General features: G+C 52.8%; 1 protein-coding gene across 2 annotated transcripts in view; it reads left to right on the top strand.

The window, feature by feature from the left end:
- Positions 1-12,933, top strand: part of Mad1l1 (mitotic arrest deficient 1 like 1) — a 326,218-nt gene that overhangs the window by 222,889 nt on the left and 90,396 nt on the right. For both annotated transcript variants that reach the window (XM_006991094.4, XM_076560966.1), the window contains exon 15: positions 7,336-7,426. In XM_006991094.4, coding sequence (XP_006991156.1) covers positions 7,336-7,426 — 91 coding nt within the window. The remainder of the gene's footprint in view (positions 1-7,335; positions 7,427-12,933) is intronic.

Below are 12,933 nucleotides of genomic sequence, written 5' to 3'. Positions count from 1 at the left end.
AGGGTTACCATGCCTATTGGCCTTTCTCAGGGAAAACAGGAAGGAACTCCGTGACTGCTACCCAGTGTGCTCTGGCTGGGTCACCCCCTCTAGAAGAAGGCTCAGCAAGTTGCATCAGACCTTTTGCTTTGTCTTCACAAGGGGAGCTTGTCTGGACCATTTCACTGGGGTGCTCATGGCAGGCATCTTCTGGTCTCTTTTTGTGGTCTCATATGTCTTTGGAGACTCAGACCTGAAGGGTGTCGTCCTGACAGCCCCTGGGAGCTGAGTAGGGGACAGCAGTCTCTGCTGACAATGAGGTGATGTCCTTCCTCACCTGATAGCCTGTCCTCAGTCCAAAGACCTCTTCCTTTCAGGAGACTGAGGCCAACCTGTAGTCCAGCAGATGTGGCGTCATGGGCATAAGAAACAGGTAGGCGAGGGGGAGCTGGTTATAAAAGAGGTCTTCAGTATCCAGCTCTGGTCACTGGTGGCCTTCTCCTCCTGGGTCCTCTTCCTGTACCTGCAGACCTATATATACATGGCAGACTTAGGGAGCAGAAGTGGAGGAAAGTGGCCACAGCAGTAGACACTAACAGAAACACCTAAAACTCGGCCATGCAAAGGAAGAGGCAGCCCGATTGTACGCGATCTTCTGACCACCTATTGAGGTGGCAGTGACAGGAAGGGATCATGTACCCACCAACACCCACCTCTGCCCCAGCAGAGCAAGGCAGCAGCAGTGTGAGCAAGCTGGATGGTGAGCAAGCTCTGCCTATTGGAGGCTGGTGTCAGCTGGACGCTGTGGGGAGCCACGGCCATGGCCACCATTGTCAGGGCTCTTCTGTGCCATGATGGAGTGTGTAGGGCCTTCCTCTGATCTCGATCCATGCTACTGCCTGTGCTAAAGAGCAGAACACAGGGATGCAGGAAGTGGGTCAGTTGGAACGGGTGATGGATGGATGGTCCACTCCTCCTTGTGGTTGGTAGGATGCGCAGACATAGAACAGTCGCCACTGTCCATCAGAGTCCAGTCTGTTGTGGAGCCCTTTGCTCCCATACCCTTAGGATGCACCAGGAAGGCTCCCCATTATTAGCTATGTCCTTGGTCGAAAAACAAACCCTCACAAAACCTTAGGAATCAGGTACCTGAGAGATGGCCCAGTGGGTAACAGCTAGGTCATGGTAGCTGGTGACACATGCAGTGATCCTGCAGAAACACAAGGACCTGAGTTCAAATCCCTAGCACCCACGTAAATAGTTAGGCATCACTGCACATTGCCTGCCAGAAACTCTGGTGGCATAAGACAAGAGGATTGCTGGGGCTTGCTAGCCACCAGCCTAGCATGGGGTTCAGTGAGAGACCCTGTCTAAAGAGAATAAGTGAGGAGTGATAGAGTAGGACACCTGATGTCCTCCTCCTCTGTCTTGCACATACATTGCTTGGGTGTTCACCTGGACATATACACATGCGCACACACACAACCGCACAGAGACAGACAGACAGACACATCTAAGGTGCATAGAGAGTATGCCGTCCAACTACACCAAACTCAAACTAGTCATCGGTAACAGAGTGCAAGAGGAAAAGCTGTACCCGTGTGGAGATTAACAGCATGCTTCTAACTGCCTGCGGATCAGATGGGAAGAGGAACAAGTAAACGCTGATGAAAACACTCTCATCAGATCAGATCCGCGGAGAGAAGAGGACCCGCGGCACCCAGCGTTCCAGCTGACAGAGCAGAGGCCCTGGCTCCGCCACCAGGACGACATGGCGAGCAAAGGAGCCCAGGATGAGGAGGAAGAAGGAGGTAATGAACTTGAAAAAAAAAGAAACACAATTGAGAAAAATGCTGAAGCAAAAGGCTGTTTTTCTGGGGCAAAAATCCATAAAATTGACAAAGTGCCAACGAAAGTGACACGTACATGGAGAAACAAATGAACGGTATCAGGAATGACACGGGGACACGGCTGTATAGAGAGCCTGTGGCCACCAAAGGGTATTATAGAAACACCAGCTCCCACCAGCCCGTCCAGTCACAGCCCTCAGAACCAAAAGCTCAACCCAGCCTGGGAAGGTGGAGGTAGAAGAATCAGAGTTCGGAGTCAGTCTGGGCTACATAAAGAGTTAAGACCAGCCTGAGCTACATGAGACCTGTCTCCAAAGGAGCAAACAAAACAAACCCCTGAACCAAGATGTAGAATCCGGTTGACAAACACTTTAAATGTGAAATCATATTTATAATGCAGGCCTATAAGGTTGGCCTTGGGGACCCTGCTCACCAGCTGAAGCCCATGGGCACCAGGTTGACCATAGTCCTCTAGAAGATGGGATATATCTACAAAGCACAGCCAAAGGGAGCGTGGTGCTGCTGGGTTGGGGCTGTCATGGTAGCCAGTGACACATGTATGTAGTGACCCTCCAGAAATAACTCATTCCGAGAGCCGAGCGAACAGGAAGAAGCTGTGACTTGCATTTCTTTAAGTGCACAACGTTTCTGGAAGACCTTCTACCCTGTCCCAGCTCAACCTCCTTCCTCCCCCATCCTGCTTCTGGAACCCTCTGGCAGGGCTCCGTACGGCAGGAGCTCCTGTGGGGTCAGTCACAGTCAGGGATCCAGCTGTAGGGGTCACTGCCCCCCCATCCATCTGCTTCCAACTTCTAAGGTGTTTTTGATGCTGTCCCTTTTATTGTCTGTCGTCAGGCTTCAGAGAAGCAAGACTGCCTTTATTCCGCTACTTCAGTGGCATTCTGAGAGAGTGCTCCTAAGTGTCGTGGTCACACCGCCATCCTTGGCAGTCTCTGTGCTTGTTTGTATATGGGGTTTTGTTGTTTCTGTTTCTTTCCCAAGGTGAAGGTTTGCGGCATAGCTCAGGCTAGCCTTGAACTCTTTTACCTTGGCCTCCCATGTGCGCAGATGAAAGGCGTGTACCACCATGCCCAGTTCGTATGTTTTTTAACAAAACACACATACAAACCGACACAGAAGAACTAAAGGAACAACAAAAAGTGAATATGCCGTTTATACTATCAGCTTACTGCTCTTCATATTGTGTGTGAGCTCCCTGTGTGTCCTTGGGCCTCTTGCAGTCTTGTGTTCTGGACCCCAGAGCCTGCTCCCTCGTGTGTGTGTGTGTGTGTGTGTGTGTGTGTGTGTGTGTGTGTGTGTGTGTGTGTGTGCTGGTGCACTTGTATGAGTGGGGCCGCTGTGGGCACTTGGACAGGCGTGTATGCGTGTCTGTTGGCAGCTAGAGGACAACCCCAGGTATCATTCCTCATAAGCTATCCACCCGGGTGTTTTGAGTCCTGCTCTGGAACTCACCCAACAGGCTAGGGGAGTGGGCCAGAGAGCTCAGAGAAACTTGTTTCCACCCAGCTTGGTTTTTTCATGGATTCTGGGGATCAAACCCAAGTCCTCCTGCCTTTGAGGCCAGCACTTTGCCTTCCTGTGCTGTAGAGGCTCCTTTGGGTGGCTGTGAGCAGGTGGTGAGCATGGCCATTTAACCAGATGGTTTCATCAGGTCCTTGTTCACACATCAGCCTGTGGTCTGCTCTGGACTAGCGTGCCCAGGTGGGTGGACTCTGCCCATCGTCTCTTAGCACTGGCCCCCTGCACTCAGCACAGCACTCCTGGGGCATCTCATTCAAGGAGCATAGCCCCTCCATGGCTGTGGGTCTGGAGGCAGGAGATGCATCCCCCCAGCTGGCTGTCCCTTTCCGTCTGCTTTGCTCTATTCATCTCACCTGTCCCTGAACATCCGTGTCTTCATGTGTACAAAGGTTACATTTTTTCATTTTGTAAGTTATGTGTGTATGTGTGTATTTGCATGAGTGTGTGCACGTGAGTGCAGGTACCTGTGGAGTCAAGAAGAGGGCACTGGATGCCCTGAACTACAGGTACAGACAGCTGTCAGCCACTGTGTGGGTGTTGGTAACTGAACTTGGTCCTCTGTAGAGCAGCCAGTGTTTGTAACTGCTGAGCCATCTCTCCAGCCCCAAGTGTCTATATCCACAGGGGTTTTCTTTCCTTTGGGGGGGGGGGCAGTGCTCTGCAGGTCTTAGAGGACTTAGGGGATCACCCTACTCTGTGTAAATTTATTTTCAAATGTTTTGTTTTCTCCGATGCTATGACAGATGGAGTGTGCAACAGAGTTCTCACGTGTTGATTTTTACAGTGCCGCTTTGCTGGGTCTGTGTATCAGTAGGGCATCTGTGAGTAGAGCAATTTACTGCCTTTACAACTTAGAAGCCTTTATTTCACTGTCATGTCTAATTGCTTTGGCAGCTTGGTCAGATGGAAGCAGTCAGAGCAGGCATTGTCCCAATTAAAAGAAATTACTTTATTACATTGATAGAGTGTATGTGTGTGGGAATTCCTTGGTGACATGTGGAGGTCGGAGGATAACTTTTGGGAATATGTTCTCTCCTTCCCCCGTGTGCTGGAACTCAGGTCATCAGGCTTGATGGCAAGTCCTCAACCCACTGAGCCACCCCACAGGCCTCGTCCTGAGGAAATCATGCAGCTGTCCTTCTCCCCGTTCCCCCACCCCCGCCCCCAGGACCACCATGCCCTGTTGAGGTGCTGCCCTCTGTGATGAAGGGATTTCCTGTCTCAGCAGCATGGAGGAGGGGCTTCCTGCCCTTGCTCAGTGAAGGGTCACACAGCGTGGTTTTAGGTGTTGAGACGCCTTGCATTCCTGTGTTGTTTTCAAACCCCCTTGCCACGGCGTGCAAAGCTTTGAACAGCTTATAGTGGCTTAGGTGTTGCCACATCTGTCCCCCAGGTTTACTGGTCTCAGTTCCATTTGTTTCTTTTAAAAAATAACTTCAGTTTTTATTTCATAGTTTTAAATTTTCATTTTAATTTTAAGTTTTACGGTTTGAACCCAGGACCTCACACGTTAGGCCAGCGCTCTGCCCCCGAGGGACCTTCCCCGCCCTCTTTCTGTGACTGCTGTTTACATTTTGAGACTCATCCTTGAACTTGCCTGTGGCCCAGGAAAGCCTTTAACCCTTGATCCTGCTGCCCCAGTCTTCACATGCTAGGTTGGCAGGCCTATCCCACCAGGCCTGCTTGGCCTAGGTCTTCTGGAGGACTCTGCCTTCGTTCAGTGTCTGCCTGCTGCTGGTCCCAGTGAGTGAAGAGGGCTGCCTTCTCCTCCCTTTGTCTGCAGAGTTGGGGAGAGTATGTAATCCCTTGAGCATTTACTGTGGTCGCTGGCCTGGCCCTCTTGGTTGGGAGGCCTTTGACCTCTGATTTGACCCCTATGTTAAGGAAGGTTTATCTGCTTCTCAGGGTCATCTTGGAAAGAGGCCTCAGTGGGGTCTGCCTGCGTCATCTTGGGTCCTAGATATGTGCCCCAGTGCCCCTGGCATCGCTTTGCAGCCGTTGTCCTGTCAAGTCAGTGGTTCTGTCCTCTGGAACCCACCCATTTCGTAGTGAGCTCTTCTCCTGGTTGGTTTGCTTGCCATGTGAAGGCTTGTGACTGGGCCCTTTTCAGACCATGGGCTTCTGGTGCTAGGCTCATTCTCTGCGCTTTCACACAACCTAATAATCCTCATTGTCTCTAGCCGGCTGCCAGCTTCCAGTTCAGGCTGCTCTCCGTTTTCTGGTTTGTGTGTGTGTGTGTGTGTGTGTGTGTGTGTGTGTGTGTGTGTGTGTGTGTGTGTGTGTGTGTGTTGGTGTTTTGGTGGTTTTTTGTTTTGTGGGAGGGGGCGCCCCCTGTGAGACTTTAAGGTGACATCTTCCTTGTGTTTGGAACCCTTGGTTCTTTCCTGGTGTTTGTCTCTGGCATTTCCTAATCTCTCTGTGAGTTCTTTTCTGACCCAGGAGTTACTTCACATAGGAGTTTTTTAACGTTTTGTTTTTATAGGTGTGTGTGTGGGGGGTGCGTGTGAGACAGGCCTGCCTCAGGTGTCCGTCCTCCTAGAGCCTAACACCTGCCCTTGGAGGCAGCGTCTCTCACTGGAGCTCACCAGTTTGGTCAGGCAGGCTTGCTGCCCAGCCCCAGATCTTCCAATCCAGTGGTTCTCAACCTTCCCAGCGCTGTGACCCTTTAACATGGGTCCTCATGCTGTGCTGACCCCCAACCTTAAAATGACTTTCATTGCTACTTCATAACTGTGATTTTGCTACTGTTATGAATCATAATGTAAGGAGCTGTGTTTTCTGATGGTCTTAAGTGACACCTATGACAGGGTCGTTTGACCCCCAGAGGGGTCATGACCCCCAGGTTGAGAACCACTGCTCTAGTCTCTGCCTCCCCAACACTGGGATGACAAGTGTGAATCACCATGCCCAGCTTTTCATGTAGGTGCTGGGGACTGGAACTCAAGCTTTCAAAGCAAGCACTCAGCCCCAGAGCCAGCTCCCCAACAAAAGCATCTTGTTGAATTGCCTGCTACTTTAGATTTTTCTAGCTTTCCCTCTGCCATTGGTCTCGATCTTCATTTATGGCATGCATTCTATTAAATGAATATCTTAACTTACTAAAACTTGTTCTGTGGCCATGCATTAGGTCTGTTCTGGCATGTTCTGTGTACTATTCCAGGCCAGCCAGGGCTACACAGTGAGATCGATCTCATAAACTGGCCTTGAATTCCTGGCCTCCCCTACTCTGCCTCCATTTCCTGAGGGCTGGATCACAGGTGTTTACCCATCATGCTCATCTTTATTCTTGAGGGAGAAGCCTTGCTTATTGACTTGAGATACTTCTTTCTCATAAGAACACTGGATCCTACACATTTTTCTTCGAGCTTGGCTTTCTTAGATATACTGGGTCTAGTTCAGCATAGTTTCTGATTTCCTCAACTTTCTTTGAACAGTGTATTTAGTGTGTTGTTACATTTCCAGGTGGCCAGAGCTTTGCCCTTGGCTTGCTTTGGTTGTCTGCTACAGTTCTTAAGTGGTCTATGGACCCTGGATGACACAGATTTGAGAACTTGCTCCATGGTTATTGGGTGGCATGCTTGGTGTGTTGTGTATTCAGCTGGATCTAGGGGTTGGTGGCTTGTCTAAAACTCCCATGTCCCCATTCCCCTCCCTGCCACATTAGGACTCTTGCCTTTTTAGCATTCTGAAGACTCCTGAGGTCATTTTTCCATATCTCAGTTTCCCCTCCAGCCTATGGTCACCCTCCAGGGTGGACCAGGAGGCCTGAGATTTCTTTCCTGCTTCTACCCAAGCTGCAGGGTCAGCCAAGACCCACTGGCTTGAGCTCTTGTGCCTGAACAAGTGCTACCCCCTCCCCCTGCTACCCACCCTGAACCTTTGGAATCAGCACCATGGCCATGACCTTCCATCTGATCTGAGTCGGGCTGTAGTGGCACCTGATCATGTCATGATCTCCTTGCAGGTTGAAGGTGGAGGAGCTGGAGGGCGAGCGGAGTCGCCTGGAGCAGGAAAAGCAGGCACTGGAGATGCAGATGGAGAGGCTTACCCTACAGGTGGGTAATGAGAGGGCCAGAGAGATGTGCCCTGCTCAGTCTCTACGCGCTCCAGCTCCCATGAATGCAACCCTGGACTTCCTCCTGCACATCTGCCCTTACCTGGCCGAGAGCTACTCCTGGGTCCTGCATAGACCTGTGCCACCCGTCAGGATCATTGTCCAGGGCCCTCCTCATGCCTTGGTCTCTCTGCTTCTCAGCACTGACCTCAGCTTCTGCTCTCTCTGGTGCTGTCCCCCATCACTCCCACTTTCCTGTGGCCATGACCTTCCCTGCTGTCTGCACCAGACTGTTTCTTTTCTTTTTAGTTTTCTTCCTCCTGATCACACTGCTCATGGCAAGAAGCCCACAGGTTAGAGATTGCCCGGCTTCTAGACAGGCCATTGATTTTTACCTTGGCACCTATTAGAGGCAATCAAATCGTGTCCCCATTACCAATCTTGGTGATGGGAGAGGTGACAACTTTGATGAAGTGAGGTGTTCTGAACCTTGGCTGTACTCGTGCCCAGCCCTAGGACCTGTCATCCTGTTCCCTTCTAATTGGGCCACTGTCCTGGGCCGAGGGCTGCTGGAGGGTGAATCAAGGCTACCTGGCTGCAGAATTGTGTCAGGATGGGGTGATAAATGGCTTTCAGTGCAGCCGGCTGGGACTTCAGAGACAGCACAGCCAGAGGAAGTGCCAGTGTCCTGACCCCGTGTGGGTGAGACAGGAGTGGATGACCACACGTGTGTGTCCTGACACTGGTCAGACCTGGACTTCAGACCCTTGCTGAGGTCAGGTGCTATTGGGCCCTGCCCACACCTGCTCTGTGCTTCTGTGTCCAACAGTGCAAGTAGGCAGGCACTGAGTGCATACGTGCACCACACCCACAGCGTGGCGGAGAACAGTGTGGCGGGCTGAGTCCTGGGCCCTGGAGAGCGGTGTCCATGTCATGATACGATGTCATGCCAGGAACCCAGGGCTGGTGTACCCAGTTGTCACGGAGGTCTGAGGTGGCGGATAGGCAGCTGTGACTTCAGCCCTCACAGTGGTAGAAATTTCTAGACACCCCACAGCTACCACCACCTCTGTAGAATGTGCTTATACTCCAGGAAGGGGGCTTTCCAGAGCCAGACATGGGGAAAGGGGTTACTTAGACTGTGCTGTGGGGCCTGACTCCCTGTGTGGGCTTTCCCCACTCGCTCTTGGGCCAGGGTCGCTCGCTCTCCTCCAGCCTCGCTTCCGCTCTCAGAGCAAGAGGTTATAGCAGGACACCCCGACTCCTGTTGGTTCCCAAACCATCTTCTCCCCTTAGCAGTACAGGGTCTGGGCTGGACTTCACAGATGGGCGTATCAGGAAGACCAGGTGATGGCCAGCATGCTGGCTCGACATCCCCCATGCTACGCCTCTCACACTGAAGTTCTTTCCAGGCAAGCTAGTGTCGTCTGTTTTATTAGTAAAGACAAAAGCCATTTACTCGAGCTTTTTGATCCTGGGGGTTGGGCTGAGCTTCACATCCCCCTCTGCACAGCAGCCTGTCCCCTCTGTGTCCCCCACACCCTCGTCAGACCAGCTTGTGGGTGGGCCAACCTGGCAGTTGTCTGTGTCTTGGATGATTAAGTCTCCTTCCCAGGCCACTGGCCTCAGCTCAAGGGCCCCAGGCTAACTGCTTCAGACTGGGTCTGCTCTGTATCCCAGCTGGTGTCATATCTGGGCAGGGAAGGTTTTCCCACCTAGGGCTGAACTGGTCCTGCAAGGTGGCATTAGTCACCTGTGGAAAGGGACAGTTCCCATCCAGCCTGAACATCAAAGTGGGATTCTCATCTGGTCTCCCTGCAGTGTGGGCAGGAAAGCTCGTCTGCGCAGCCCGTGTGCAACAGTGGACGGCAGGGTGGTGGCAGGTCCTTCTGAACACATGGGGTGGAGGCTGTGACATACCACACTGCTCCTTGGTCTGCCTCTGGAGTGGCCCAGGAGTCAGAAGATGACCTGGACATGTGGGAAGAGGATCCCCCCCCCAACACACACACACACACACACACACACACTGGGTGGGCTTGGGCATGTTCATTTCCCATCTGAGTCCTGCACTTTCTTTATATGGCTGGGGTGATAAGGATTCTTGAGGGGATCCTGTGCTAGAGTCTCTCTCTCTCTCTCTCTCTCTCTCTCTCTCTCTCTCTCTCTCTCTCTCTCTCTCTCTCTCTCTCACACACACACACACACACACACACACACACACACACACACACACCAGCAACAAGCCCTTGTTAGATGCTCAGCAAATACTCTCTCACTTTCTCATCAAGGCCAAAGACCTTGTGCCCATTATATGCTGGTCCTGCACCTGGCCCTGGGGCACCGGGGAGGAAACGCGCATCCCGGGGCTTCTGGTGGCCTGGCCAGAGCTCTTGAGGCCATGAGACCCAGGCTCCTCTGTGCTGCTCTAATGGGGCCTCTTAGGCCTGGGACCTCGAAGCGCTTGGCCAGCCTTAGGTTCCTCGAGCCTTCCCCGCGTGCTCAGTATGCAGGCGGCCTCCCGCTCTCCCGCTCTCCTCCTCACTCCTTCCCTCCAGAGAAGAAGAAGTGGCTTCAAGTTGGCGCTTCAAGGAAGATTGATTAAAATCAGCTGCGGTTCATCTTAATTGGGAACATATGCTCGGAGAGGGAGCTCGACTAGTTAGAAGTTTTTGTAATTAGTTCACAGCTGGTTGGCGAGGAAGCAAAACTCCAGTGACCACTTAGAGCTGGGTGTGTGGGCGTGCTTGGGGCTCAGTGGACGGGTCATCGCAGTGGCTACATGCGCACTGGCCAAGTTGACGCCATCCTTCCTGGGTCTCCTGAGTCACTGGCTGGTGGTACACTGACCTGGGTGACCTGCATGGATTGCTAGTGCAGCTAGGGGGTGGTAAAGGGGTGCTAGGGTCCACTGGCCAAATGGGATCTCTCACCAACTGGCTGGGTGGATAGCAAACTTAGGACTCACAGCCGGCCCTGTCAGAGCTTCAGGGAGGCTAGACACAGTGGTGCAGACCTGTGGGCTCAGCACTGAGGAGGCTGAGCAAGTAGGCTTTTGAGATTCAGAGCCTGGACTACAGACCGAGATCCTGTGTGGAAAGGGGGAAAATCTGCAAGGAGGCCTCACTTAGAAATGGGGAAACTGAGGCTGACACAGAGGCAGATATGAGATCCATAGTCTCTATCCCCTAGGCTCCTTGTGTGTCCCCAAAGAGCAGGGACAGGTGCCTTATCACTGAGGCCCAAGCTCCTCACAAGGTCCCCACCAAGGCCTCCTCATGTGTGCTAGGACAGGATATTGTGTGGGGTCACCAAGGAGAGGCCTCACAGGGGCTCTGACCACCCTGAGGCACAGAGGAGCCTGTCCACAAGAACTGCCTGGGCCCTGGCCTCCCCGCAGGGCGGATGACAAGTGAGGTTCCTTCCATATGGAACACGCATTGCTACCCAGCCCTGGCACTTGGTCATGCCTCCCGGGTCCCCCATCGTAGGCAGTAAGGGCAGGCCTCTATGGAAGCTGGTCCTTGATTTCCCTAGCGTTTTTCTGTGAGCATTTTCAAGTTAAAGAAGTTGAAAGAATTTTACAGTGAATGCCCACTTACCCACCACCTACATCCTGCCAGGAACGGCACACTTGTGGCTGTATGACATCCCTACCCATCCCTCCGCCATCCATCAGTCCATTTTATTCTTTTGATGCATTTGAAACTAAATTGCAGACATCTGTACACTTCCTCTAAGCACTCGAGCATGCATGTAATTAAGCGAATTCATCTCTGGAATCTGACGCCCCGGCCCCCGCCGTCCCACAGTATCGCCTCATCATGGAGCTGAGCTCCTCCCTCTGCCACGAGGCTGTGCCAGTGGACCCCGGAGCCAGGCCTCTGAGTGGACCATCCTTCCAGCTCAACCTGGCACATTCCTCCCACAGTCGGGGGGCCGAGGAGGGGCTGGGCTGGTGTCCGTGCCACCTTATAGTCCTCCTAAAGCGCCTCTCAGAACAGAGCCCAGACGGCTGCCCAGTGACATTTAAAATCAGTATATCTTTTTTGGAAATGGAGTGGGCAGAAAATTGCTGGGTTTCCTGGGAGCGGAAAGCTTTCCGCGCCTGCACACGTCCCTGCTCCTGCCTGCGTCACAGGCAGGAGTGCGGTTAGGGTGCCCAGCCTCACCTCTTCCTGTGCCCACACCTGCCTCACATCCACCTTCCCCTGCAGTGCCTGAGACCTGCCGAGTGTGTGCCCGAATGCATGACTCTGCCTTCCTGCTGCCTCACTGGCTCCTGTCAGTGCACGCATCGAGCCTCTGGCCCAAGTCAAGGACAGCACCTTCCCAAGCCCTCCCCCTCCCCCCTCACCTCCATCCTTCTAGTATTGATCCCTGGCTGCTGACCCAGGCCTCTGGCTTCTTGGTGGCTCGCTGCGCACACTTCTGCAGTGTCAGGGTGTCACGTACTGTGAGACACCCATGTCGGGAAGGCCCTTAGATACTCTGTGGAGGAACCGCCTTGTCTGGATTCATGATTCCCAGGCTGTGCCAGCAGCAATCTCTCTTAGCTCCCAGCCGCAGCCTGAGTGCCGAGCGACACTGAGGAAGTGGCATCCATGCTCCCTGTGCAAAGGCCGTGGAAGGCCACAGGGATTCAGACATCAGGCTAGAGACCTGGGTCTCCTCCAGGAGCATCTCAGACAATCCCCGCCTGCCAGTCCACATCAGCCTGTTCTTTCCTAAGGACCTGGAATGTCTTTGAGGCCCACGGGGCACTGCACCTCTAGACTGTCATGCAGTGTTGCCCAGGCTGCAGAGTCCAAGTCAGATTCCCCTCTTGCCACTGTCTGGAACCCATTTGCTCTGCCTGGCCCAGCCATGGCTAGCACTCCTGTCCTGCTCGGGCTAGCCATGGCCAGCATCCTCCCCTCCAGGTATCCACAGAGACTCCGATGTTGCAGTGTTTGACCCGGACCCCTGCCCAGGACCTTTGTGCAGCTCCTTGTGTCCAGTGGCTATACCGCTTCTGTAGACTGGCAATCTTGACTAGCATTGTGAGGATAGGGTGAACTTAGAGACTTAGCACTGTCTACAGGCCTGCTTTTGTCTCTTAGTTGGGGAACTCCTTTGTATCCCTCTAAACATCTTTTCTTGTGCCTTGCTGTGAGCACTGTTCATGTATGATCACTGCTTCTGTGTGGCAGCTTCCTGTGGACCTTTCCTACTTTCACTATTTTTCCCCCTTATTTTTTTCTTTCCCTTTTTTTTTTCTTTGCAGTATTCAGATTGTACCCAAGGGCCTTGGGTATGCTAGGTAAGTGCATAGAGTCATAACCCAACCCCTCACTGGAGGATTCAAGGCAGGCACAGTACATTGAGCTACATGCCCAGCCTTCTTTTTCTTTTTTATTTTGAGACAGGGTCTCACTACGTTACCCAGGTTGGCCTGGAGACCCACTCTGTAGTCCAGGCAGGCCTTAACTTTAGATCTTCTAGTCTCAGCCCCCATGCAGCTGGTAT

This window comes from Peromyscus maniculatus, chromosome 23 (genome assembly GCF_049852395.1).
Source record: "Peromyscus maniculatus bairdii isolate BWxNUB_F1_BW_parent chromosome 23, HU_Pman_BW_mat_3.1, whole genome shotgun sequence".
Lineage (NCBI taxonomy): Eukaryota > Metazoa > Chordata > Mammalia > Rodentia > Cricetidae > Peromyscus > Peromyscus maniculatus.
This window is presented reverse-complemented; position numbering and strand designations above follow the sequence as displayed.